The sequence below is a fragment of the Coregonus clupeaformis genome, chromosome 17 (genome assembly GCF_020615455.1).
Source record: "Coregonus clupeaformis isolate EN_2021a chromosome 17, ASM2061545v1, whole genome shotgun sequence".
NCBI lineage: Eukaryota > Metazoa > Chordata > Actinopteri > Salmoniformes > Salmonidae > Coregonus > Coregonus clupeaformis.
Genome location: NC_059208.1, coordinates 9,475,176 through 9,500,175, shown reverse-complemented (window position 1 = coordinate 9,500,175; position 25,000 = coordinate 9,475,176). Strand labels below are relative to the sequence as shown.

The window sequence follows — 25,000 nt, the reverse complement described above, 5'->3', positions numbered from 1 at the left end:
ATTGCAGATTCAGTCTTCCCAGCCTGGTGCAGGTCTACAATTTTGTTTCTGGTGTCCTTTGACAGCTCTTTGGTCTTGGCCATAGTGGAGTTTGGAGTGTGACTGTTTGAGGTTGTGGACAGGTGTCTTTTATTGTAACGATCCCGGCAGTCTGAGTCGGGTCCTGTCTGTGGACTAGTTGTTATGTTCGTGATCTCCAGTTTCCCGAGGGTTCTGGAACGCTCCGGGGAGCTCTCTTGATTTCGCGCACCTGCATCCCATCAGCAATCTGCACACCTGGTCCTGATCATCACCCCTTCTTAGGCTCTGGCCTAACATCCATTCCCCGCCGGATCGTTAGCCATGAACATCACCGGTCCGGAACCTTCATCCAACCTCTGCCTGGTGGTCCGGCGTGCCAGCCACAGGATGGGATCAACCACTGCACCCCCAACAACTAATCAACGCCGCCCGCTCTGTTCCCTGGATTATTCAGCATCACTCTTGAACTTGTAAACAAACACTCACCTTCGTTCAACTTACCTTGTCCTGGTCTGCTTCTGGGTTCTGGCTTAGCAACTCGTGACAGAACGATCCGGCCAGTAATGAACCCAGCGGACCTGGACTCTGTTCGCCATGCCATTACCCAGCAGGAGAAGATGTTGGGCCATCATAGCACGGTACTACAGGAGATCGCGTTGTCAAGGTTCGGGAACCTTTCTACCGGGTCTGACGGAGGTCCAGAACCAACGCAAGTGTCCGGTGGAAGATCCACTACCGGTTTCACCCATCTCGCCTGCCGCTTCTGAAGCTGTGTCCTTCCGTGAGCCCAAGGTTCCGACACCGGATAAATATGAGGGGGGAGCTGGGAAGATGCCGTTCCTTCCTTATGCAGTGTGGATTAGTGTTCGATCTACAGCCCTACTCTTATGCCACAGACAAGGCTAGGATAGCCTTTGTGATTGAGTTGCTGCGTGGTCGAGAGCTGGAGTGGGCTTCAGCCGTTTGGGAACGACAGGATCCCTGCATGGCTTCATACCAGGGGTTCACGGCCGAGATGAGGAAGCTCGACCATTCCGTCCGAGGGAGGGACGCAGCTAGGCGCCTGTTTCGCCGCCAAGGAACTTCGTAGCGTGGCCGACTTCGTGATCGAGTTCAAGGACGTTGGCTGTGGAGAGTGGTGGGTGGAATGAGGAGGCTCTGCAAGCGGCCTTTTACCAGGGTCTGTCGGAGCAGCTCAAGGATGAGTTGACTCTCCTATCCGGGAGTCCAGTGACCTGGACAGCTTGGTAGCCTTGTCTATTCGGGTGGATAATCGAGTCCGAGAGCGAAGGAGGGAGAAGCAATGGGCTCCGTCCCAACCGATCAGCTTCTCAGGTTCCAGTCGGGTCGTCAAACTGCGCGGCTCGCTAAAGTTGGGAGGACTTTTAGCGAGCCAGTTTCGACCTCTCAGTACCTCTGTCAGACCCCGTTTCGGCTACCCTTATGAACAGGAATCAGAGCTTAGCGATTAACGCTTTTATCGATTCAGGTGCCGATGGAAGCTTTCTAGATGCCCAGAGTTGGTGGAACAGCTGGGGCTTTCAAGGAGCAATTGCCGGAAGCCATTGAAGCTACCACTCTGGACGGCAGTAGTCTGGCACGTATCACGATGAGGACTGAACCGGTTAAGATGCGGTTGTCGGGGGAATCATTCTGAGATGATTTCATTCTTCATTCTGCCGTCTTCCCAGGTTCCTCTGGTCCTTGGATACCCCTGGCTGAAGGAACACAATCCCACGTTCGATTGGGTGACGGAGCAAGGTAACGAAGTTGGAGCCTTGATTGTCATGCTAACTGTCTCAAGACTGCCTGCCCCCATTCGGTTCCCAGTCAGGTGATTGAGGCTAAACCCCCAGATTTGTCCCTGGTTCCCCGAGACATATCACGATTTGGGGAACATAACAACTAGTCCACAGACAGGACCCGACTCAGACTGCCGGGATCGTTACAGTACCCCCCTCCGACGAACGCCACCGGGCGGACTCCCGAACGCGCCAGGATGGAGGCGGTGAGTCACGATGAGGTCAGCATCTAGGATCTGTCGCCGGAATCCAACTCCTCTCTTCAGGACCATACCCCTCCCAGTCCACGAGATACTGGAAACCCGGCCCCGCCGTCTGGAATCCATGATGCGTCGCACCGTGTAGGCAGGACCACCTCCGATCATCCGAGGAGGAGGAGGAGGAGGCGGAGGAGGCAACAGAGGACTGAGGAAAAACAGGCTTGAGGCAGGAGACATGAAAGGTGGGATGGACTCTGAGCGTCCTCGGGAGTTTGAGTCGAACTGCCACCGGATTGATCACCTTCTCCACCACAAACGGACCAATGAACTTGAACAACTTCCTAGACTCAGTCCGTAAAGGAAGATCCCGTGTGGCCAACCAGACCCCTATCTCCGATGGTGTAGGTGGAGGAGCGGGGGATCCGCGACGATTCGCCTGGAGCTGATACGGTCCGAAACTCTAAGGAGTGCTTCTGGCCCGATGCCAGGTCCGGTGGCAACGAAATGGACCTGAACAGAAGGCACTGAGAGCTCCTTCTCCTGAGAAGGGAACAAGGGAGGTTGGTAGCCATACAGGCACTGGAAGGGAGACATCCCAGTGGCAGATGTAGGAGAGAGTATTGTGGGCATACTCAACCAAGGCAACTGAGAGACCCAGGAGGTGGGGTTGGAAGAGGCCAGACAGCGTAGCGTGGATTCCATCTTCTGGTTGGCTCTCTCCGCCTGACCATTAGATTGGGGGTGAAAACCAGATGTGAGACGACTGTAGCTCAATGGCCAAACAGAAGGACTTCCAGACAGCAGAGGTAAACTGAGGGCCACGGTCGGAAACGATATCACTGGGCAACCCGTGGACCCTGAAAACCTCCCTAACCAGGATCTCGGACGTCTCCGAGGCAGAGGGAAGCTTGGCAATAGGCACAAAGTGGGCGAACTTGCTGAATCTGTCCACGATAGTCAGAACGACCGTGAGACAATTCTCCCCCGGAACTGCGTCGTGGGAGCAGTTATGTGGAAGATTGAGGAGGAGGTGCTGGCGGCCCTTCGACCTCAGCCGGTCCCGGTAACGGTCCACCCGGTCGGTTGTTTGTGCCTGAGTCGGTTCGTCCTGCTGTCCTCAAATGGTCCCACGCCAGCAAGATGGCTTGTCACCCTGGCGTGGCTCGGACAATGGCGTTTTCGCACGTTTTTGGTGGCCTGCCATGGCCGAGGATACTCGGGGGTTATGTTGCTGCCTGTCCAGTGTGTGCGCAGAATAAGAGTACCAATCGGCCCAGCTCTGGACTACTTCACCCCCTTCCTGATTCCCCGGCGACCATGGTCGCATCTGGCCCTGGACTTTGTCACTGGGTTGCCCGCTTCTGAGGGGAACACGGTCGTTCTGACTTATCGTGGACAGATTCAGCAAGTTCGCCCACTTTGTACCTATTGCCAAGCTTCCCTCTGCCTCGGAGATCGTCCGAGATCCTGGTTAGGAGGTTTTCAGGTCCACGGGTTGCCCAGTGATATCGTTTCCGACCGTGGGCCCTCAGTTTACCTCTGCTGTCTGGAAGTCCTTCTGTTCTTTGGCCATTGGAGCTACAGTCAGTCTCATCTGGTTTTCACCCCCAATCTAATGGTCAGGCGGAGAGAGCCAACCAGAAGATGGAATCACGCTACGCTGTCTGGCCCTCTTCCAACCCCACCTCCTGGGTCTCTCAGTTGCCTTGGGTTGAGTATGCCCACAATACTCTCCCTACATCTGCCACTGGGATGTCTCCCTTCCAGTGCCTGTATGGCTACCAACCTCCCTTGTTCCCTTCTCAGGAGAAGGAGCTCTCAGTGCCTTCTGTTCAGGTCCATATTCGTCGTTGCCACGGACCTGGCATCGGGCCAGAAAAGCACTCCTTAGAGTTTCGGACGGTATCAGCTCCAGGCGATCGTGCCGGATCCCCGCTCCCACCTACACCACCGGGAGATAGGGCTGGTTGGCCACACGGGATCTTCCTTTACGGACTGAGTCTAGGAAGTTGTTACCGGGTTCATTGGTCCGTTTGTGGTGGAGAAGGTGATCAATCCGGTGGCAGTTCGACTCAAACTCCCGAGGACGCTCAGAGTCCATCCCACCTTTCATGTCTCCTGCCTCAAGCCTGTTTTCCTCAGTCCTCTGTTGCCTCCTCCGCCTCCTCCTCCTCCTCCTCGGATGATCGGAGGTGGTCCTGCCTACACGGTGCGACGCATCATGGATTCCAGACGGCGGGGCCGGTCAGCATCTCGTGGACTGGGAGGGGTATGGTCCTGAAGAGAGGAGTTGGATTCCGCGGGCGACAGATCCTAGATGCTGACCTCATCCGTGACTTCTACCGCCTCCATCCTGGCGCTCGGGAGTCCGCCCGGTGGCGTTCAATCGGAGGGGGGTACTGTAACGATCCCGGCAGTCTGAGTCGGGTCCTGTCTGTGGACTAGTTGTTATGTTCGTGATCTCCAGTTTCCCGAGGGTTCTGGAACGCTCCGGGGAGCTCTCTCGATTTCCGCACCTGCATCCCATCAGCAATCTGCACACCTGGTCCTGATCATCACCCTTCTTAGGCTCTGGCCTAACATCCATTCCCTGCCGGATCGTTAGCCATGAACATCACCCGTCCGGAACCTTCATCCAACCTCTGCCTGGTGGTCGGCGGCTGCCGACCCAGGATGGGATCAACCACTGCACCCCCAACAACTAATCAACGCCGCCCGCTCTGTTCCCTGGATTATTCAGCATCACTCTTGAACTTGTAAATAAACACTCACCTTCGTTTCAACTTACCTTGTCCTGGTCTGCTTCTGGGTTCTGGCTTAGCAACTCGTGACATTTATACTGATAACAAGTTCAAACAGGTGCCATTAATACAGGTAACGAGTGGAGGACAGAGGAGCCTCTTAAAGAAGAAGTTACAGGTCTGTGAGAGCCAGAAATCCTGCTTGTTTGTAGGTGACCAAATACTTATTTTCCACCATAATTTGCAAATAAATTCATTAAAAATCCTACAATGTGATTTTCTGGATTTTTTGTTCTCAATTTGTCTGTCATAGTTGACGTGTACCTATGATGAAAATTACAGGCCTCTCTCATCTTTTTAAGTGGGAGAACTTGCACAATTGGTGGAATACTTTTTTTCCCCACTGTATGTGTGTGTGTGTGCCGCGTGTCTGTAAGTGTGTTAAGGTGTGCACAAGTGTTTAACATTCTGTTGACTGTGAACTGTATACATAAAAAGACTGCATAAATACATCTATTCCTCCATATGCCATCACTGACAGTTCAGTGAAAACTACATTACTATTTGACTTTCACAGTTCAGAAAATAAAGGAAACACAAACGTCTCTCTCCTTATTGACTTCACAGTCAAAGAAAGAGGCAGACAGACAGAGAAAGATGAGAAAGAGAGGCCTTTTGAATTGAATTGAGAGACAGAGAGCGAAAGAGACAGGGAGAGAGAGACAGAGAGAGATTGAGAGAGAGAGAGAGAGAGAGAGAGAGAGAGAGAGAGAGAGAGAGAGAGAGAGAGAGAGAGAGAGAGAGAGAGAGAGAGAGAGAGAGAGAGAGAGAGAGAGACTGAGAGAGAGAAAGAGAGTGACTGGGAGTGCAACAGACAGAGAGAGATGAGTAGATAGAATGTGTGGTTAAGTGAGAGGGACAGTAGGTGTGTGTTTAAATCACTGTGAACAAGCTGCAGCAGCCACTACAGACACACATCTCACTTCTCACTGACAATACATACTCCTGTACTGTGTGTCGCTTCTGACGGGCGGATGAGGGGAGGAGAGAGGAGTTGGAGATGGAGATGGAGGGAGGGATGGAGGAGGGAGACGGAGTCTTTGATATTAAAGCCACTCATCTTGTTCCTCCCCTGGGCAAAGGAGGGAGGAGAAGAGAGGGCGGAAGAGGTAGATTCACAGTTTGATTCTGTCTCCTTCCCCATCCCTCTCTCACACTGCAATCTCAGTCAATTACGCCAGTCCCATAATTCAATAGAGCCGAACAAGGAAGTGGCCTGGGAGTTCTAATTTCATTTAAAGGCATTTATCCAAACAAATTAGACAAGTTGCGACGTTAGAAAATAAGCTGCCAATGTAGAAACCAACGCTCCGGCCGGGGTGTGTGTGTAGGGATAACAACATTTAAAAAATACTACTGGCAGCATTATTATCCAGTACCTGTGAAGGATAATGACAGTAGAGTATAGCAGTAATAATGTAGCTCATAGTCAATGGCTGACTAGGCTATATAACACACACGCACACGCACACGCACACGCACACGCACACGCACACACACACACACACACAAACACACTTATCCTCCTTGATGCTGAGGACCACATATCCCTAATGTTTTATTTTGTCTTTTAAAGTGCCAGGGCCGTTTTTCATCACCATCACTGTCAATGAAGCCTTATTCATTGTCACGCCTTAAGCCCTCTCACTCACCCTCTCTCCGCTATCTCCCCTCACCCAGCAGTGAACTCCTAAATCACCCAGGACTAGGATTGGAATATTTCACCACATAATTGGAGCTTTAACCTAATCTAGGGAGCTGAGAGAGAGAGAAAGAGAGAGTGAGAGGGGGAGAGAGAGAGAGCTGAGGAGGAGCGACGTTCAAAAGGCGAGTCAGGAACCAATCGCTTGTAATAATGAGGGAGTTCTCAGTCTGAGAGCCAACATAATTACTAGTGATCCAGATTAAGGCATTATCTAACTACAAGCCTACTGCTACTGCCGTGACAGTACTGACAGCAGTACAGCAGTACGCATCCTGCCTACATGACTGACTGACTATATCTTGATTTTGAAGAATGTGACTTATAAATATTACATGACTGACTGACTGGGGGAACTACTGGTTATTATTTACTATAATCTGTTATTTAAGGAGAGGGGAATTTCTATTTGAATCTGAAAATGAATGGTACTACTACTTGGTAGAAATGAAGGAGGTGGGGTAAACATGGTCGTGGGACATTCCTAAACTTGTGTTTTGGACAGAAAAGGGACAAATAATCTTCAAGGTAATGTAGGGCAAACTGTGAACTGATGGTAACTCTTCCCTTAGAGCTGTTCCTCACCAGGGAAAGTCTTTACAAATACTTGGAATGTGGAAGGCTTAAATCACTAATGATTAGCTTTAGTTATAATCTCAATGTCAAACATCCACCATGGGAAAAGACTGTAACGATTGTTACCGTTGCTCCATATTTTGTTTTTTAAGAGAGCGTGTGCCAGTGCTGTGGTGTATTCTACTTTGTTTGTTTATTAAACTGTATGAACATAGCCAGAATGATTGACAGGTGACATGAAACTCCCCCAAGCCTCGAGATAAGTTTGAGGTGTGTGTGTGTGTGAGTTCCTACATGTCTATCACATTATCCCTCACAAATATTCCTTTGCTCTGCTCCAGAACACTCCCAACAGTACGTCGTTTGCGAAGCTCCGGTGTCAATCACACACTACCTCACGCCGAGCCCTATCTTAATGTAAGTCAGTTTATCAGTCTAAAAACAAACCGTGTTAGACACTGTCAAACTCCCTGTACAACGATGCTATGCCTAGCTGTCAATCAAACATACAGTGCCTTGCAAAAGTATTCATCCCCCTTGGCGTTTTTCCTATTTTGTTGCATTACAACCTGTAATTTAAATTGATTTTTATTTGGATTTCATGTAATGGACATACACAAAATAGTCCAAATTGGTGAAGTGAAATGAAAAAAATTACTTACAGTTAAGTCAAATGACACTGCTGGTCCTGCTCACACTGCCCTACCCTATGCTTTGACTTCTTTCTCCCCTCTCTCTCCAGATGAAATCTTGCGACTTGTGACGGCCGGCCGCCCAACAACCTGCCCGCTTGACCCTATCCCCTCCTCTCTTCTCCAGACCATCTCCGGTGACCTTCTCCCTTACCTCACCTCGCTCATCAACTCATCCTTGACCACTGGCTATGTCCCTTCCGTCTTCAAGAGAGCGAGAGTTGCACCCCTTCTCAAAAAACCAACACTCGATCGCTCTACAGACCAGTATCCCTTCTTTATTTTCTCTCCAAAACTCTTCAGCGTGCCGTCTTTAGCCAACTCTCTTGCTATCTCTCTCAGAATGACCTTCTTGATCCAAACCAGTCAGGTTTCAAGACTGGTCATTTAACTGAGACTGCTCTTCTCTGTGTCACGGAGGCTCTCCGCACTGCTAAAGCTAACTCTCTCTCCTCTGCTCTTGTCCATCTAGACCTGTCTGCTGCCTTTGATACTGTGAACCATCAGATCCTCCTCTCTACCCTCTCCGAGTTGTGCATCTCCGGCACGGCTCACTCTTGGATTGCGTCCTACCTGACCGGTCGCTCCAACCAAGTGGCGTGGCGAGAATCTGTCTCCGCACCACGTGCTCTCACCACTGGTGTCCCCCAGGGCTCAGTTCTAGGCCCTCTCCTATTCTCGCTATACACCAAGTCACTTGGCTCTGTCATATCCTCACATGGCCTCTCCTATCATTGCTACGCAGACGACACACAACTAATCTTCTCCTTTCCCCCTTCTGATAACCAGGTGGCGAATCGCATCTCTGCATGTCTGGCAGACATATCAGTGTGGATGACGGATCACCACCTCAAGCTGAACCTCGGCAAGACGGAGCTGCTCTTCCTCCCGGGGAAGGACTGCCCGTTCCATGATCTCGCCATCACGGTTGACAACTCCGTTGTGTCCTCCTCCCAGAGTGCAAAGAGCCTTGGCGTGACCCTGGACAACACCCTGTCGTTCTCCGCTAACATCAAGGCGGTGACCCGATCCTGTAGGTTCATGCTCTACAACATTCGGAGAGTACGACCCTGCCTTACACAGGAAGCGGCACAGGTCCTAATCCAGGCTCCCGTCTGGATTACTGCAACTCGCTGTTGGCTGGGCTCCCTGCCTGTGCCATTAAACCCCTACAACTCATCCAGAATGTCGCAGCCCGTCTGGTGTTCAACCTTCCCAAGTTCTCTCACGTCACCCCGCTCCTCCGCACACTCCACTGGCTTCCAGTTGAAGCTCGCATCTGCTACAAGACCATGGTGCTTGCCTACAGAGCTGTGAGGGAAACGGCACCTCCGTACCTTCAGGCTCTGATCAGTCCCTACACCCAAACAAGGGCATTGCGTTCATCCACCTCTGGCCTGCTGTCCCCCTACCTCTGCGGAAGCACAGTTCCCGCTCAGCCCAGTCAAAACTGTTCGCTGCTCTGGCACCCCAATGGTGGAACAAGCTCCCTCACGACGCCAGGACAGCGGAGTCACTCACCACCTTCCGAAGACACTTGAAACCCCACCTATTTAAGGAATACCTGGGATAGGATAAAGTAATCCTTCTACCCCAACTTACCCCACCCCAAAGAAAGAAAGAAAGAAAAAAAACATATTGTAAAGTGGTTATCCCACTGGCTATAAGGTGAATGCACCAATTTGTAAGTCGCTCTGAATAAGAGCGTCTGCTAAATGACGTAAATGTAAATGTAATGTAAATGTAAGTCGGAAGTTTACATACACCTTAGCCAAATACATTTAAACTCAGTTTTTCACAATTCCTGACATTTAATCCTAGTAAAATGTCCCTGTCTTAGGTCAGTTAGGATCACCACATTATTTTAAGAATATGAAATGTCAGAATAATAGTGGAGAGAATGATTCCTTTCAGCTTTTATTTCTTTCATCACATTCCCAGTGGGTCAGAAGTTTACATACAGTCAATTAGTATTTGGTAGCATTGCCTTTAAATTGTTTAACTTGGGCAAAAGTTTTGGGTAGCCTTCCACAAGCTTCGCATAATAAGTTGAGTGAATTTTGGCCCATTCCTCCTGACAGAGCTGGTGTAACTGAGTCAGGTTTGTAGGCCTCCTAGCTCGCACACGCTTTTTCAGTTCTGCCCATACATTTTCTATAGGATTGAGGTCAGGGCTTTGTGATGGCCACTCCAATACCTTTACTTTGTTGTCCTTAAGCGATTTTGCCACAACTTTGGAAGTATGCTTGGGGTCATTGTCCATTTGGAAGACCCATTTGCGACCAAGCTTCAACTTCGTGACTGATATCTTGAGATGTTGCTTCAATATATCCACACAATTTTCCTTCCTCATGATGCCATCTATTTTGTGAAGTGCATCAGTCCCTCCTGCAGCAAAGCATCCCCACAGCATGATGCTGCCACCCCCGTGCTTCACGGTTGGGATGGTGTTCTTCGGCTTGCAAGCAACCCCCTTTTTCCTCCAAACATAACGATGGTCATTATGGCCAAAAAGTTCTATTTTTGTTTCATCAGACCAGAGGACATTTCTCCAAAAAGTACGATCTTTGTCCCCATGTGCAGTTGAAAACCGTAGTCTGGTTTTTTTATGGCGGTTCTGGAGCAGTGGCTTATTCCTTGCAGAGCGGCCTTTCAAGTTATGTCAATATAGGACTTGTTTTACTGTGGTATAGATACTTTTGTGCCTGTTTCCTCCAGCATCTTCACAAGGTCCTTTGCTGTTGTTCTGGGATTGATTTGCACTTTTCGCACCAAAGTACATTCCTCTCTAGGAGACAGAATGCGTCTCCTTCCTGAGCGGAATGACGGCTGTGTGGTCCCATGGTGTTTATACTTGCGTACTATTGTTTGTACAGATGAACGTGGTACCTTCAGGCGTTTGGAAATTGCTCCCAAGGATGAACCAGACTTGTGGAGGTCAACAATTGTTTTTCTGAGGTATTGGCTGATTTCTTTTGATTTTCCCATGATGTCAAGCAAAGAGGCATTGAGTTTGAAGGTAGGCCTTAAAATACATCCACAGGTACACCTCCAATTGACTCAAATGATGTCAATTAGCCTATCAGAAGCTTCTAAAGCCATGACATCATTTTCTGGAATTTTCCAAGCTGTTTAAAGGCACAGTCAACTTAGTGTATGTAAACTTCTGACCCACTGGAATTGTGATACAGTGAATTATAAGTGAAATAATCTGTCTGTAAACAATTGTTGGAAAAATTACTTGTGTCATGCACAAAGTAGATGTCCTAACCAACTTGCCAAAACTATAGTTTGTTAACAAGAAATGTGTGGAGTGGTTGAAAAACGAGTTTAAATGACTCCAACCTAAGTATATGTAAACTTCCGACTTCAACTGTATTTCAAAAAATTCTACAAAATAAATAACGGAAAAGTGGCACGTGCATATGTATTCACCCCCTTTGCTATGAAGCCCCTAAATAAGATCTGGTGCAACCAATTACCTTCAGAAGTCACATAATTAGTTAAATAAAGTCCACCTGTGTGCAATCTAAGTGTCACATGATCTGTCACATGATCTCAGTATATATACACCTGTTATGAAAGGCCCCAGAGTCTTTAACACCACTAAGCAAAGGGCACCACCAAGCAAGCGGCACTGGCACCGTGAAGACCAAGGAGCTCTCCAAACAGGTCAGGGACAAAGTTGTGGAGAAGTACAGATCAGGGTTGGGTTATTTAAAAAAAATCTGAAACGTTGAACATCCCACGGAGCACCATTAAATCCATTATAAAAAATGGAAAGAATATGGCACCACAACAAACGTGCCAAGAGAGGGCCGCCCACCAAAACTCACGGATCAGGCAAGGAGGGCATTAATCAGAGAGGCAACAAAGAGACCAAAGATAACCCTGAAGGTGCTGCAAAGCTCCACAGCGGATATTGGAGTATCTGTCCATAGGACCACTTTAAGCCGTACACTCCACAGAGCTGGGCTTTACGGAAGAGTGGCCAGAAAAAAGCCATTGCTTATAGAAAAAAATAAGCAAACATGTTTGGTGTTCAACAAAAGGCATGTGGGAGACTCCCCAAACATATGGAAGAAGGTACACTGGTCAGATGAGACTAAAATTGAGCTTTTTGGCCATCAAGGAAATCGCTATGTCTGGCGCAAACCCAACACCTCTCATCACCCCGAGAACACCATCCCCACAGTGAAGCATGGTGGTGGCAGCATCATGCTGTGGGGATGTTTTTCATCGGCAGGGACTGGGAAACTGGTCAGAATTGAAGGAATGATGGATGGCGCTAAATACAGGGAAATTCTTGAGGGAAACCTGTTTCAGTCTTCCAGAGATTTAAGACTGGGATGGAGGTTCACCTTCCAGCAGGACAATGACCCTAAGCATACTGCTAAAGCAACACTCGAGTGGTTTAAGGGGAAACATTTAAATGTCTTGGAATGGCCTAGTCAAAGCGCAGACCTCAATCCAATTGAGAATCTGTGGTATGACTTAAAGATTGCTGTACACCAGCGGAACCCATCCAACTTGAAGGAGCTGGAGCAGTTTTGCCTTGAAGAATGGGCAAAAATCCCAGTGGCTAGATGTGCCAAGCTTATAGAGACATACCCCAAGAGACTTGCAGCTGTAATTGCAGCAAAAGGTGGCTCTACAAAGTATTGACTTTGGGGGGGTGAATAGTTATGCACGCTCAAGTTTTCTTTTTTTTTGTCTTATTTTTTGTTTGTTTCACAATAAAAAATATTTGTAATCTTCAAAGTGGTAGGCATGTTGTGTAAATCAAATGATACAAACCCCCCAAAAATCCATTTTAATTCCAGGTTGTAAGGCAACAAAATAGGAAAAATGCCAAGGGGGGTGAAAACTTTCGCAAGCCACTGTACCGCTATATTAATCTGCTATAACACTATCAATCACTCAGGAACCATCTCACTAACCCACATTTACCTGTCAAAATGTCCCAAAACGAGCTACGCTCTATCTATCTGGCATGGCAGTCTATCTCTATTGGACGTTTCCATCTACATGCCATAGCTCAGTACATATCTGACTCTGCTATTTGGCTCAGGAGGTTTTGCTGTTCTGTGAACCTTGACTTCTGCTCAGAGGGATGCTGGGAGCAGAGAGCTGCCTCCACATCCAGGCTCTGAGACCTGTCTCCTCTCTCTTTCTCTCTCTCTCTCTGTCTCTCTGTCTCTCTCTCTGTCTCTCTCTGTCTCTCTCTGTCTCTCTCTGTCTCTGTCTCTGTCTCTCTTTGGGTTTTGAGTTTGCAAGAAAGGCATTTCACTGTACTTGTGCATGTGACATTAAATCTTGAAACTCTCTCTCTTTCTCTCTCTCTCTCTCTCTCTGGTGTTGTGGCTGTTTAGCTGTACTGGGCGTTGTGGTATGCACAAGGCTTTTTTAGACTCCTAGAGACTGAACGTCTTCGGCCTTACTGTTTTTCAACTTTATGGATCAAGATTGTATCCTAACAAAAATATGTATTATCTTTGGCAATGCCCAAAGACCCTATACTCTATCCCTGTACAAGCCAGCTAGAGGCCATAGCTAGCTCAATACCAAACACTCAAGGTCAGGCTTTAGAAGACCGTGAAACCAGAAGAGCGACGTGACAAATTGATCTTAAGTGGTTTCATTTCTGTCCGTCAGAGTTTATCCATCAGGACAGGGCCTCTCTCTCTCGCTCTCTGGAGGGAAGGCTCTCAGTGTATAAAACCAAACCAACAGATACCCCGATGTCTGTCTGCCTGTCCGTCTGGCTGTTAACATGAGGGTGGGGGAAGGAGGGGAGGGGGAGGTGGAGAAAGAGGAAAGGTTCCAGCCTCCTGATAGATGACTGGTGTAAATAAAGCCCTCAAACAGACTGACAGTCATTTCCAATACGAAGCTAAGCCCTGTCGCATGGTGGATCTGTGTGTGTGTGTTTGTGTCCCCGCCACTCCTCCTCCTCCCGACCCTTTGATATACGCCACGGAAGGAGATCATGACACACGCTGGAACAGCCGCATTTATTCCACTTTTCACAAGTGTCAGGAAAGAAGGGAATGAAATGGAAGAGAAGACATGCTCGGTCGTCCCGAAAGTCTCCACGTCTTCGTCTCTCACCCAGATTGATGTTTCCGTCCGCCGCTGCCTCTGCCTCCTCTCCACACACATGCACACACGCAAACACACATGCACACACACACAAACACACATGCACACACACACAAACACACACAAACACATGTAACGCCGCCCGAGCTCTGAAACATTTCCCTGATGTGCTTTTGATGTTTTCAGCAGCAGAAAAGCAAAGTCATCTGTTCCTGACATCTATTTTTCACTACCCCCACCATTAGATTTGTTGCTGCTACACATGAAACACACTGGCGTAAACAAAATGTAGCGTCACGGACGGAGCTAAAGTTATGGATGTCACTAACCAAGAGGGTCTGATACTAACATTATGGATGTTCCTAACCAAGAGGGTCTGATACTAACATCATGGATGTCACTAACCAAGAGGGTCTGATACTAACATTATGGATGTCACTAACCAAGAGGGTCTGATACTAACATCATGGATGTCACTAACCAAGAGGGTCTGATACTAACATTATGGATGTCACTAACCAAGAGGGTCTGATACTAACATTATGGATGTCACTAACCAAGAGGGTCTGATACTAACATTATGGATGTTCCTAACCAAGAGGGTCTGATACTAACATTATGGATGTTCCTAACCAAGAGGGTCTGATACTAACATTATGGATGTCACTAACCAAGAGGGTCTGATACTAACATTATGGATGTCACTAACCAAGAGGGTCTGATACTAACATCATGGATGTCACTAACCAAGAGGGTCTGATACTAACATTATGGATGTCACTAACCAAGAGGGTCTGATACTAACATTATGGATGTTCCTAACCAAGAGGGTCTGATACTAACATTATGGATGTTCCTAACCAAGAGGGTAGATACTAACATTATGGATGTCACTAACCAAGAGGGTCTGATACTAACACTATGGATGTCACTAACCAAGAGGGTCTGATACTAACATCATGGATGTCACTAACCAAGAGGGTCTGATACTAACATTATGGATGTCACTAACCAAGAGGATCTGATACTAACATCATGGATGTCACTAACCAAGAGGGTCTGATACTAACATTATGGATGTTCCTAACCAAGAGGGTCTGATACTAACATTATGGATGTTCCTAACCAAGAGGGTCTGATACTAAAATTATGGATGTCACTAACCAAGAGGGTCTGATACTAACATTATGGATGTCACTAACCAAGAGGGTCTGATACTAACATTATGGATGTCACTAACCAAGAGGGTCTGATACTAACATTATGGATGTCACTAACCAAGAGGGTCTGATACTAACATTATGGATGTCACTAACCAAGAGGGTCTGATACTAACATTATGGATGTCACTAACCAAGAGGGTCTGATACTAACATTATGGATGTCACTAACCAAGAGGGTCTGATACTAACATTATGGATGTCACTAACCAAGAGGGTCTGATACTAACATTATGGATGTTCCTAACCAAGAGGGTCTGATACTAACATCATGGATGTCACTAACCAAGAGGGTCTGATACTAACATTATGGATGTCACTAACCAAGAGGGTCTGATACTAACATTATGGATGTCACTAACCAAGAGGGTCTGATACTAACATTATGGATGTTCCTAACCAAGAGGGTCTGATACTAACATTATGGATGTTCCTAACCAAGAGGGTCTGATACTAACATTATGGATGTCACTAACCAAGAGGGTCTGATACTAACATTATGGATGTCACTAACCAAGAGGGTCTGATACTAACATCATGGATGTCACTAACCAAGAGGGTCTGATACTAACATTATGGATGTCACTAACCAAGAGGGTCTGATACTAACATTATGGATGTTCCTAACCAAGAGGGTCTGATACTAACATTATGGATGTTCCTAACCAAGAGGGTCTGATACTAACATTATGGATGTCACTAACCAAGAGGGTCTGATACTAACATTATGGATGTCACTAACCAAGAGGGTCTGATACTAACATTATGGATGTTCCTAACCAAGAGGGTCTGATACTAACATTATGGATGTTCCTAACCAAGAGGGTCTGATACTAACATTATGGATGTCACTAACCAAGAGGGTCTGATACTAACATTATGGATGTCACTAACCAAGAGGGTCTGATACTAACATCATGGATGTCACTAACCAAGAGGGTCTGATACTAACATTATGGATGTCACTAACCAAGAGGGTCTGATACTAACATCATGGATGTCACTAACCAAGAGGATCTGATACTAACATTATGGATGTTCCTAACCAAGAGGGTCTGATACTAACATTATGGATGTCACTAACCAAGAGGGTCTGATACTAACATTATGGATGTCACTAACCAAGAGGGTCTGATACTAACATCATGGATGTCACTAACCAAGAGGGTCTGATACTAACATTATGGATGTTCCTAACCAAGAGGGTCTGATACTAACATTATGGATGTTCCTAACCAAGAGGGTCTGATACTAACATTATGGATGTCACTAACCAAGAGGGTCTGATACTAACATTATGGATGTCACTAACCAAGAGGGTCTGATACTAACATCATGGATGTCACTAACCAAGAGGGTCTGATACTAACATTATGGATGTCACTAACCAAGAGGTTCTGATACTAACATTATGGATGTTCCTAACCAAGAGGGTCTGATACTAACATTATGGATGTTCCTAACCAAGAGGGTCTGATACTAACATTATGGATGTCACTAACCAAGAGGGTCTGATACTAACATTATGGATGTCACTAACCAAGAGGGTCTGATACTAACATCATGGATGTCACTAACCAAGAGGGTCTGATACTAACATTATGGATGTCACTAACCAAGAGGGTCTGATACTAACATCATGGATGTCACTAACCAAGAGGGTCTGATACTAACATTATGGATGTTCCTAACCAAGAGGGTCTGATACTAACATTATGGATGTTCCTAACCAAGAGGGTCTGATACTAAAATTATGGATGTCACTAACCAAGAGGGTCTGATACTAACATTATGGATGTCACTAACCAAGAGGGTCTGATACTAACATTATGGATGTCACTAACCAAGAGGGTCTAGGGGTTATATTCAATCCGTATCGCAGAAGTTCAGCGTTACAGTGTGATTGAAATTTAAAGGCAATGTTCCTGCGATAGCGGAGACTGTATTCACGGTAAACGCTGCATATGTCGGCTCAATCTGAAATTATCTTTACATTTCTACCGTGCAATCTGTAACGCTTCAGCGATACAGATTGAATAGAGCCCTTATACTAACATTATGAATGGTCTATCCCCTGGTAGTAGAAAATACATTATGAATCTGCAAACAAACATCTGATCTGTAGGAGTACATACTACATACATGCTCAAAAGGTAATGTAGTAGAGATTTCTGACAATAATATTGAGTAGAATAATGCACACAGTGAATAGACTGGAAGAAGCCCAGGGTCAGCAGCAGAGCACAGAACCACTGTTCAGCACAGAACCACTGTTCAGTTGTGGAACCTATCGAGGCTCTCTAAAGACTAGTGTAGAATGTCTATCTTCTCATGACACTCTCCGGATATTTATAATCAGTTGACATGAAGCACCTGCCCCAAAGACCGGTCCAAACCTCCTTTGATTGTCATGGATTTCCATTCTAAATCTATCCAACCCTCCTGGACGTGCACGGAGAGGAGAGGTTATTGAGTTGTGTTGTGGAGGATTTATCTCATAATTGAGTTCTGGCTCCTGCATTAGAGGGGGATTTGCAGTACAGTACATAGGATCGATTCACTTTGTGGGTTCTGCAAGTCAGAAGTACACTATCACACATAATGAAACAGACAGTGTGTCAACAGAGGGTTTAGAAATACAGGCTTGTGGTGTGCGTCAGTGTGACATTGATGCAAACTGTTCCTGGAGCATTAACTACAACTAAATACAAGTGTATCTGTGTGCATGCTAATCTCCTGTCGTTGTGCCTTTGAGCAAGGCACTTAACCTCTAAACTGCACAGTGACTGACCCTGGCTTCCAACCCCTCAGGGTTTGTGTGTGAATTTCTCAAGGGGTTGGGTTACGAATGTCTGTGTTCTGAAAATGACAATATCCTGTAGTATTATTCTATTCTATTCTCTCTCTGTGTGTGTGTGTGTGTGTGTGTGTGTGTGTGTGTGTGTGTGTGTGTGTGTGTGTGTGTGTGTGTGTGTGTGTGTGTGTGTGTGTGTGTGTGTGCTAACCGTGGTGTATTTCCCCAGCTGGCAGAGCGATGGGAAGGTCTCCTGATGAGCCTTGCGTATCTTCTCTATGATGGCCTCTTGTTCTGCACTCAGCTCGTAGTTCTCTGTCAGCTCTGGCTTGGGACTCTCCTTCTTCTTCTTATTGCGGTCGTTCCGGACAGCTGAGAGAGGGGAAAAGAAAGGAATTGGAAAAGGTAAACTAATAAATGTCAACAATAAAAAGTTAATTGTAGCCTAAAATGCATCCTACACATTCTGGACATATCCCCCATTCAGCACAGTGTTGGCGTTAGGCTGTTTTACTGATACACTCATATTCAGAACATCTGTGATTTTAGATGTGAGTTGTCTGGAATTGCACACTGTACTAATATATACAACACCACTTACGACAAGGAGACTTGAGTCCATGCAGTAACTATCGTCTGCCATGACAACTGTGTAGTTAAGCTCACAATATCTATCTTCAGCACCACCAGCCACAGAACACAAATGGTTAAACTCTCTGTCACTCAGTCTTTCTTCAGCTTAGTGTCATCACTGCACAACACTAAACCTACAATATGTAACTTTTGGTCAACCCGACCAAATTTACATAGAAACATGAGTCATTCTCATTGAAAGCAAGTCTAAGAAGCGGTAGAGCTGTTCTATGTGCACTGTTTATATGCTTCCCATTCTTAAGTTTCGTTTTTTACTTTTGGTTTTGTACACCAGCTTCAAACAGCCGTAAATACAATATTTTTGGTTATTTAAAATATATTTCACAGCAGTTTAGAACAAACACCATTGTAAATACAACCCATATTTATGTTTATTTATTTTCCCTTTTGTACTTTAACTATTTGCACATAATATGACATTTGAAATGTCTTTATTCTTTTGGAACTTTTGTGAGTGTAATGTTTACTGTTAATCTTTATTGTTTATTATGTTTATTATTTACTTCACTTGCTTTGGCGATGTTAACATATGTTTCCCATGCCAATAAAGCCCTTAAATTGAAATTGAATTGAATTGAATTGAGAGAGAGACAGACAGAGAGAGACAGAGAGAAACAGAAAGAGAGCAGCTCAGCTGAAGGACCGAGAGAGAAACAGAAAAAGAGAAGGGGAGAGTGAGAGACATAGGAGAGGAGGAGAGAGAGATATGACAGGGCCAGCGAGAGAGAGCGAGAGGGAGAGAGAGAGACATAGGAGAGGAGGAGAGAGAGATATGACAGGGCCAGCGAGAGAGAGCGAGAGGGAGAGAGAGAGACATAGGAGAGGAGGAGAGAGAGATATGACAGGGCCAGCGAGAGAGAGAGAGAGAGAGAGAGAGAGAGAGAGAGAGAGAGAAAACGAGAGAGAGAGAGAGAGAGGGAGAGAGGGAGAGAGACAGAGAGATAGAGAGAAAGAGAGAGGAAGAGAGAGGAAGAGAGAGGAAGAGAGAGAGAGAGAGAGAGAGAGAGAGAGAGAGAGAGAGAGAGAGAGAGAGAGAGAGAGAGAGAGAGAGAGAGAGAGAGAGAGAGAGAGAGAGAGAGTGAGAGAGAGAGAGAGAGAGAGAGAGAGAGAGAGAGAGAGAGAGAGAGAGAGAGAGAGAGAGAGAGAGAGAGAGAGAGAGAGAGAGAGAGAGAGAGAGAGAGAGAGAGAGAAAGAAAGAAAGAAAGAAAGAAAGAAAGAAAGAAAGAAAGAAAGAAAGAAAGAAAGAAAGAAAGAAAGAAAGAAAGAAAGAAAGAAAGATCGAGAGAAATAGATGTGTGATGTTCAGCTCATCTGGGGGTAACTAAAGTTTAGTAAAATAACTCAAATGTATTCCTCGCTGTATCGTGTCACAGGAATGACTGAATGTTTGTTAACGTTGAAAACTGTTTAGGACCATCCATATAAAGCCTGTTGCGTATTCCTATAGGCCTATTCCTCTGTAGCCTGTTGTAGGACGATTGATCGCATTGACAATGCAAACAGTAGCAACATGTAGAAGACCAACGAGGCATTGATGTCTGTTTGTCCATAATCTATAGCTCCACTCTGCCAACTATGCCACATTCAGCACAATGTTCTTCATCAGCCATCGGACATAAGAATCACAACATATTCACTACTAGAACAAAACGGAAAGCCATTCATCTATGGAATATGAACAAAGTTTACAAAAGTTAACAGAAAATAATAAGGAAGGAAAATATATTTAATAAAAATATATATTTAGAATAATAGATATATATTTACCAAAATAATATATGGGGGATTGAAAATGATGCAGACAATTACATATGATATAACCCACAATCTATCTGCAATATTAAAGCTGATCTATCCCTAAAAAAGTACAAAAAATCATTTACAAAAAAAAACTTTGCCATTTGTTCTACTGTATCGACTGTTATGAAAACTATGTTCTAGTTCATAAAGAGAAGTTTGTCCTTGTCTATTGAATATAAACCTTGGAGCAGATAGAATGCAGTAAACCAGGATGCTTTAACTGTCCATTCTGATATAGGAGATTCTCACGTTGTTATACTTCTCTTGTCTCATATAAACTCTAATGAGAAAAACTCTAACCCCCTGCGTGGTGTCCTGGAAAACCCCTAGTTTGTGACGGAGCTCTGGGATTGGAGGAGACGTTGGTGTTTGATGTCTGACACAGCGGGAGATTCGGATGGTTCTGAGAATCCTCAAACACACCAGCTAGAGGAGATAGGTGTTGACTCAATACAGGGCCCTGTTCATTAGGGCATGCAATGGAAAACATTTTGTAATGGGAAATGAAAATCAGTGTTTCATATTGGACCAGGAAGTTCAGGAAATCTCTCCCTGTTTCAGTCTGTTTTCTTCTGTTTGGTGCCTAATGAACACAACCCAGATCGTTGATTCATCATCCATCCCTACATCACAGCACTCTGATCAGCCGCAGATGCTTCCAACCAATCAGGATGGGATACTGGAGGAAGAACAAACTGCATTATGGGGGCACACTGTTGCTGTCTGCCGTACCCCAGGGGACCTCCTTTTAGTCTGGGCTGGTTGACTACCACAAAAGACAGCAGGCACATCCTCCCTCTGCCTGCCCTTCTTTACAATACAAAGCCCTTTCATATTCACATAACAAAAGCAACGGTGTGCAACCTTTAAAGATTGAAAAATATTGTAAGTGCTGGGCTGGCCTAGTTACATTAAGTATAGGATACATTTGTTGGGAGTTTGTGCAAAGAGACTGTGAAGCCTCCAGCATCGTTTGTTTGTTCAGTTTGTATCCTTCCTGCCAGTATCCTTGAACACACATTGTGTTAAGTCTATGTGGAAAAGCAATTGTCCTTTACAGCATGACCAAGTCAGCTAGATATATAGATTATAACCTACATCCAATTTACCTCTATTCTTTACTGACGGACAGGATGTCTGCCTTCTATCTTCTATGGCTGTGTCCCAAATAGCACCTATTCCCTTTATGGGCTCTGGTCAAAAGTAGTGCACTATTTAGGGAATAGGGTGCCATTTGAGATGCATACTATGTGTCTGTCTCCACGTCTGTCTGCTATCTGTCTGATTGTCTGTCTTCGATCTTCAGCTCTTTGAGTACTGGGAAATACAGACCACAATCCAAACATCAATTCCAAGAATTTCATATATAACTGAAAGTTCGCTTCATAGGACAACAGTATGTGTCCTCTCACCTCCATTCCCCCCTCCACCCCAGTCCAGTGACATTAGTTCCAAATGTCCAATCAATTCAATCCTAGGTCCCACCATAATGACAGCATACAGCATGCAGGGTAAAATAGGGTCTATTAAAGGGAATTAGACCCTTGAATTGGTTGGGTTTGGGGTGTCACTAACCCGCTGTGTGTGTCACCACAGTCATCACTAGCTGGCCTCCGCCTAGTACCCTGCCCTGGACCTTAGTCAATGTTACTAGCCAGCTACCACCCGGTACTCTACCCTGCACCTTAGAGACTGTTACTAGCCGGCTACCACCCGGTACTCTACCCTGCACCTTAGAGACTGTTACTAGCCGGCTACCACCCGGTACTCTACCCTGCACCTTAGAGACTGTTACTAGCCGGCTACCACCCGGTACTCTACCCTGCACCTTAGAGACTGTTACTAGCCGGCTACCACCCGGTACTCTACCCTGCACCTTAGAGACTGTTACTAGCCGGCTACCACCCGGTACTCTACCCTGCACCTTAGAGACTGTTACTAGCCGGCTACCACCCGGTACTCTACCCTGAACCTTAGAGACTGTTACTAGCCAGCTACCACCCGGTACTCTACCCTGCACCTTAGAGACTGTTACTAGCCGGCTACCACCCGGTACTCTACCCTGCACCTTAGAGACTGTTACTAGCCGGCTACCACCCGGTACTCTACCCTGCACCTTAGAGACTGTTACTAGCCGGCTACCACCCGGTACTCTACCCTGCACCTTAGAGACTGTTACTAGCCGGCTACCACCCGGTACTCTACCCTGCACCTTAGAGACTGTTACTAGCCGGCTACCACCCGGTACTCTACCCTGCACCTTAGAGACTGTTACTAGCCGGCTACCACCCGGTACTCTACCCTGCACCTTAGAGACTGTTACTAGCCAGCTACCACCCGGTGCTCTACCCTGCACCTTAGAGACTGTTACTAGCCGGCTACCACCCGGTACTCTACCCTGCACCTTAGAGACTGTTACTAGCCGGCTACCACCCGGTACTCTACCCTGCACCTTAGAGACTGTTACTAGCCGGCTACCACCCGGTACTCTACCCTGCACCTTAGAGACTGTTACTAGCCGGCTACCACCCGGTACTCTACCCTGCACCTTAGAGACTGTTACTAGCCGGCTACCACCCGGTACTCTACCCTGCACCTTAGAGACTGTTACTAGCCGGCTACCACCCGGTACTCTACCCTGCACCTTAGAGACTGTTACGAGCCGGCTACCACCCGGTACTCTACCCTGCACCTTAGAGACTGTTACTAGCCGGCTACCACACGGTACTCTACCCTGAACCTTAGAGACTGTTACTAGCCGGCTACCACCCGGTACTCTACCCTGAACCTTAGAGACTGTTACTAGCCGACTACCACCCGGTACTCTACCCTGAACCTTAGAGACTGTTCCTAGCCGGCTACCACCCGGTACTCTACCCTGAACCTTAGAGACTGTTACTAGCCGGCTACCACCCGGTACTCTACCCTGAACCTTAGAGACTGTTACTAGCCGGCTACCACCCGGTACTCTACCCTGCACCTTAGAGACTGTTACTAGCCGGCTACCACCCGGTACTCTACCCTGAACCTTAGAGACTGCTGCTCTATGTACATAAGAGTAATTGAACACTGGTCACTTTAATCATGTTTACATACTGTTTCACCCACTTGATATGTATATACTGTATTCTAGTCATGGCTCAACCTATATCATTTGTGTGTATTGTTCTTATTTATTTATTGCTAGGTATTACTGCACTGTTGGAGCTAGAAACACAAGCATTTCGCTGCACCTGCGATAACATCTGCAAATCTGTATACGCAACCAATAAACTTTGATTTGATTTTGATTTGATGTGTTGCCCTATATGTGACATCACGTGTAAGTAACAATCCCTAAAATATATAAACACTCTACATAATCAGCTGCTAAAGTCATTAAATCACAACACACACACATAACACTCTGTTGATGGTAATTTCACTAACGAGTAGAGAGAGACAATCGGAGAGGCAGGATCACAATACGTCAACTTTGACCTCCATAGACACTCACAGCTCTATAGAATAACAATTAACATGAGTGTAAGCTGTGTGTGCACGCGCACGTGTGGAAACAGAGGGCAGGGGGTTGTAACTATAATCCTGATGACAGTTAGTAGCTATAAGACCTGGATCTGCTATGTGGGGGAAAACCACAGGCTTTTACTAAACAACATGGCCATTGTCAACTGAAGGGCTTTCTGAATATGATTAACAATTCTGCTGAACTTAAATGAATACAAGCCAGTTTTAATATGGACTGTTTGTCCTGTTTTATGAAGGTTGGGTTTTATGAATCTTCCTTTCACAGAAATGTCAGAGACAATTCTGCAATGTCTTCCGAAGGTCTGGAGGACGTTCTTTGTGAGATTGTGTCTGGATGGTGACATGGTGTGTCATGGAGGGTGAGTTGGCTATTATTTGGCCTTGTCAGAGCAATAGCCGAACAACCAAAACCAACCAAATACATTCCCAGAAAGGGACATATTTTCTATGTTTTTTCTATTCTCAACCAACTCAGTTGGTAAGAGTGTGGCGATAGTAACGGCAAGATTGTGGGTTCAATTTCTATAAGGAAAAGACAATGAAAAACCCAAAACATTTTTTGCTGGCTGGAATGGTCAACCTGAGTTTAAGTCGATCTGGTTAAGAGCATCTGCTAAATGACCCAAATGTAAATGTAAAAATGGATGGCATTTGTAATTAACAACAGAAAACAACAACAACAGTAAACAAAGGGGACATTCTTCTGGGGTAACAACAGGAGAGGACTTTGAGGAACAAAGACTAGTGGCAGCCAGCTTGGTCTGGCTTCGCTCTATTTCTCTCCTCATCTCCCAGAGACTGAAACGGCAGTGATCAAAAGCCGGGGTCGGGGGTTAGGGTCGGGGCGGAAGACAGTTGCCCAGTGACTGAACCAAACTGAACGACTCAAGGATGACTTGGCTAGGCTGTGTTAAGGCTGGGCCTTGGGGGAGGCAGGGGGGTAATGGTATGGAGCCAGTCCAGGTAGAAGTAGGACTACCAACCGTTCACAGCTTTGAATCAGGCCATCTGTTGGGTTCTGCATGGGTTTTATGTATACAAACTAGTGTTGTCACGATATCAACATTTTACTTACGATACTGAGTAGTATCGCGATACCACGGGAAAC

At 46.2% G+C, this 25,000-nt stretch overlaps 1 protein-coding gene across 3 annotated transcripts in view; it reads right to left on the bottom strand.

Moving 5' to 3' along the window:
* The window catches only part of LOC121586560 (retinoic acid receptor beta-like), a 139,392-nt gene that overhangs the window by 15,944 nt on the left and 98,448 nt on the right, over positions 1-25,000 (bottom strand). For all 3 annotated transcript variants that reach the window (XM_041903337.2, XM_041903336.2, XM_045226061.1), the window contains exon 4: positions 18,122-18,282. In XM_041903337.2, coding sequence (XP_041759271.2) covers positions 18,122-18,282 — 161 coding nt within the window. The remainder of the gene's footprint in view (positions 1-18,121; positions 18,283-25,000) is intronic.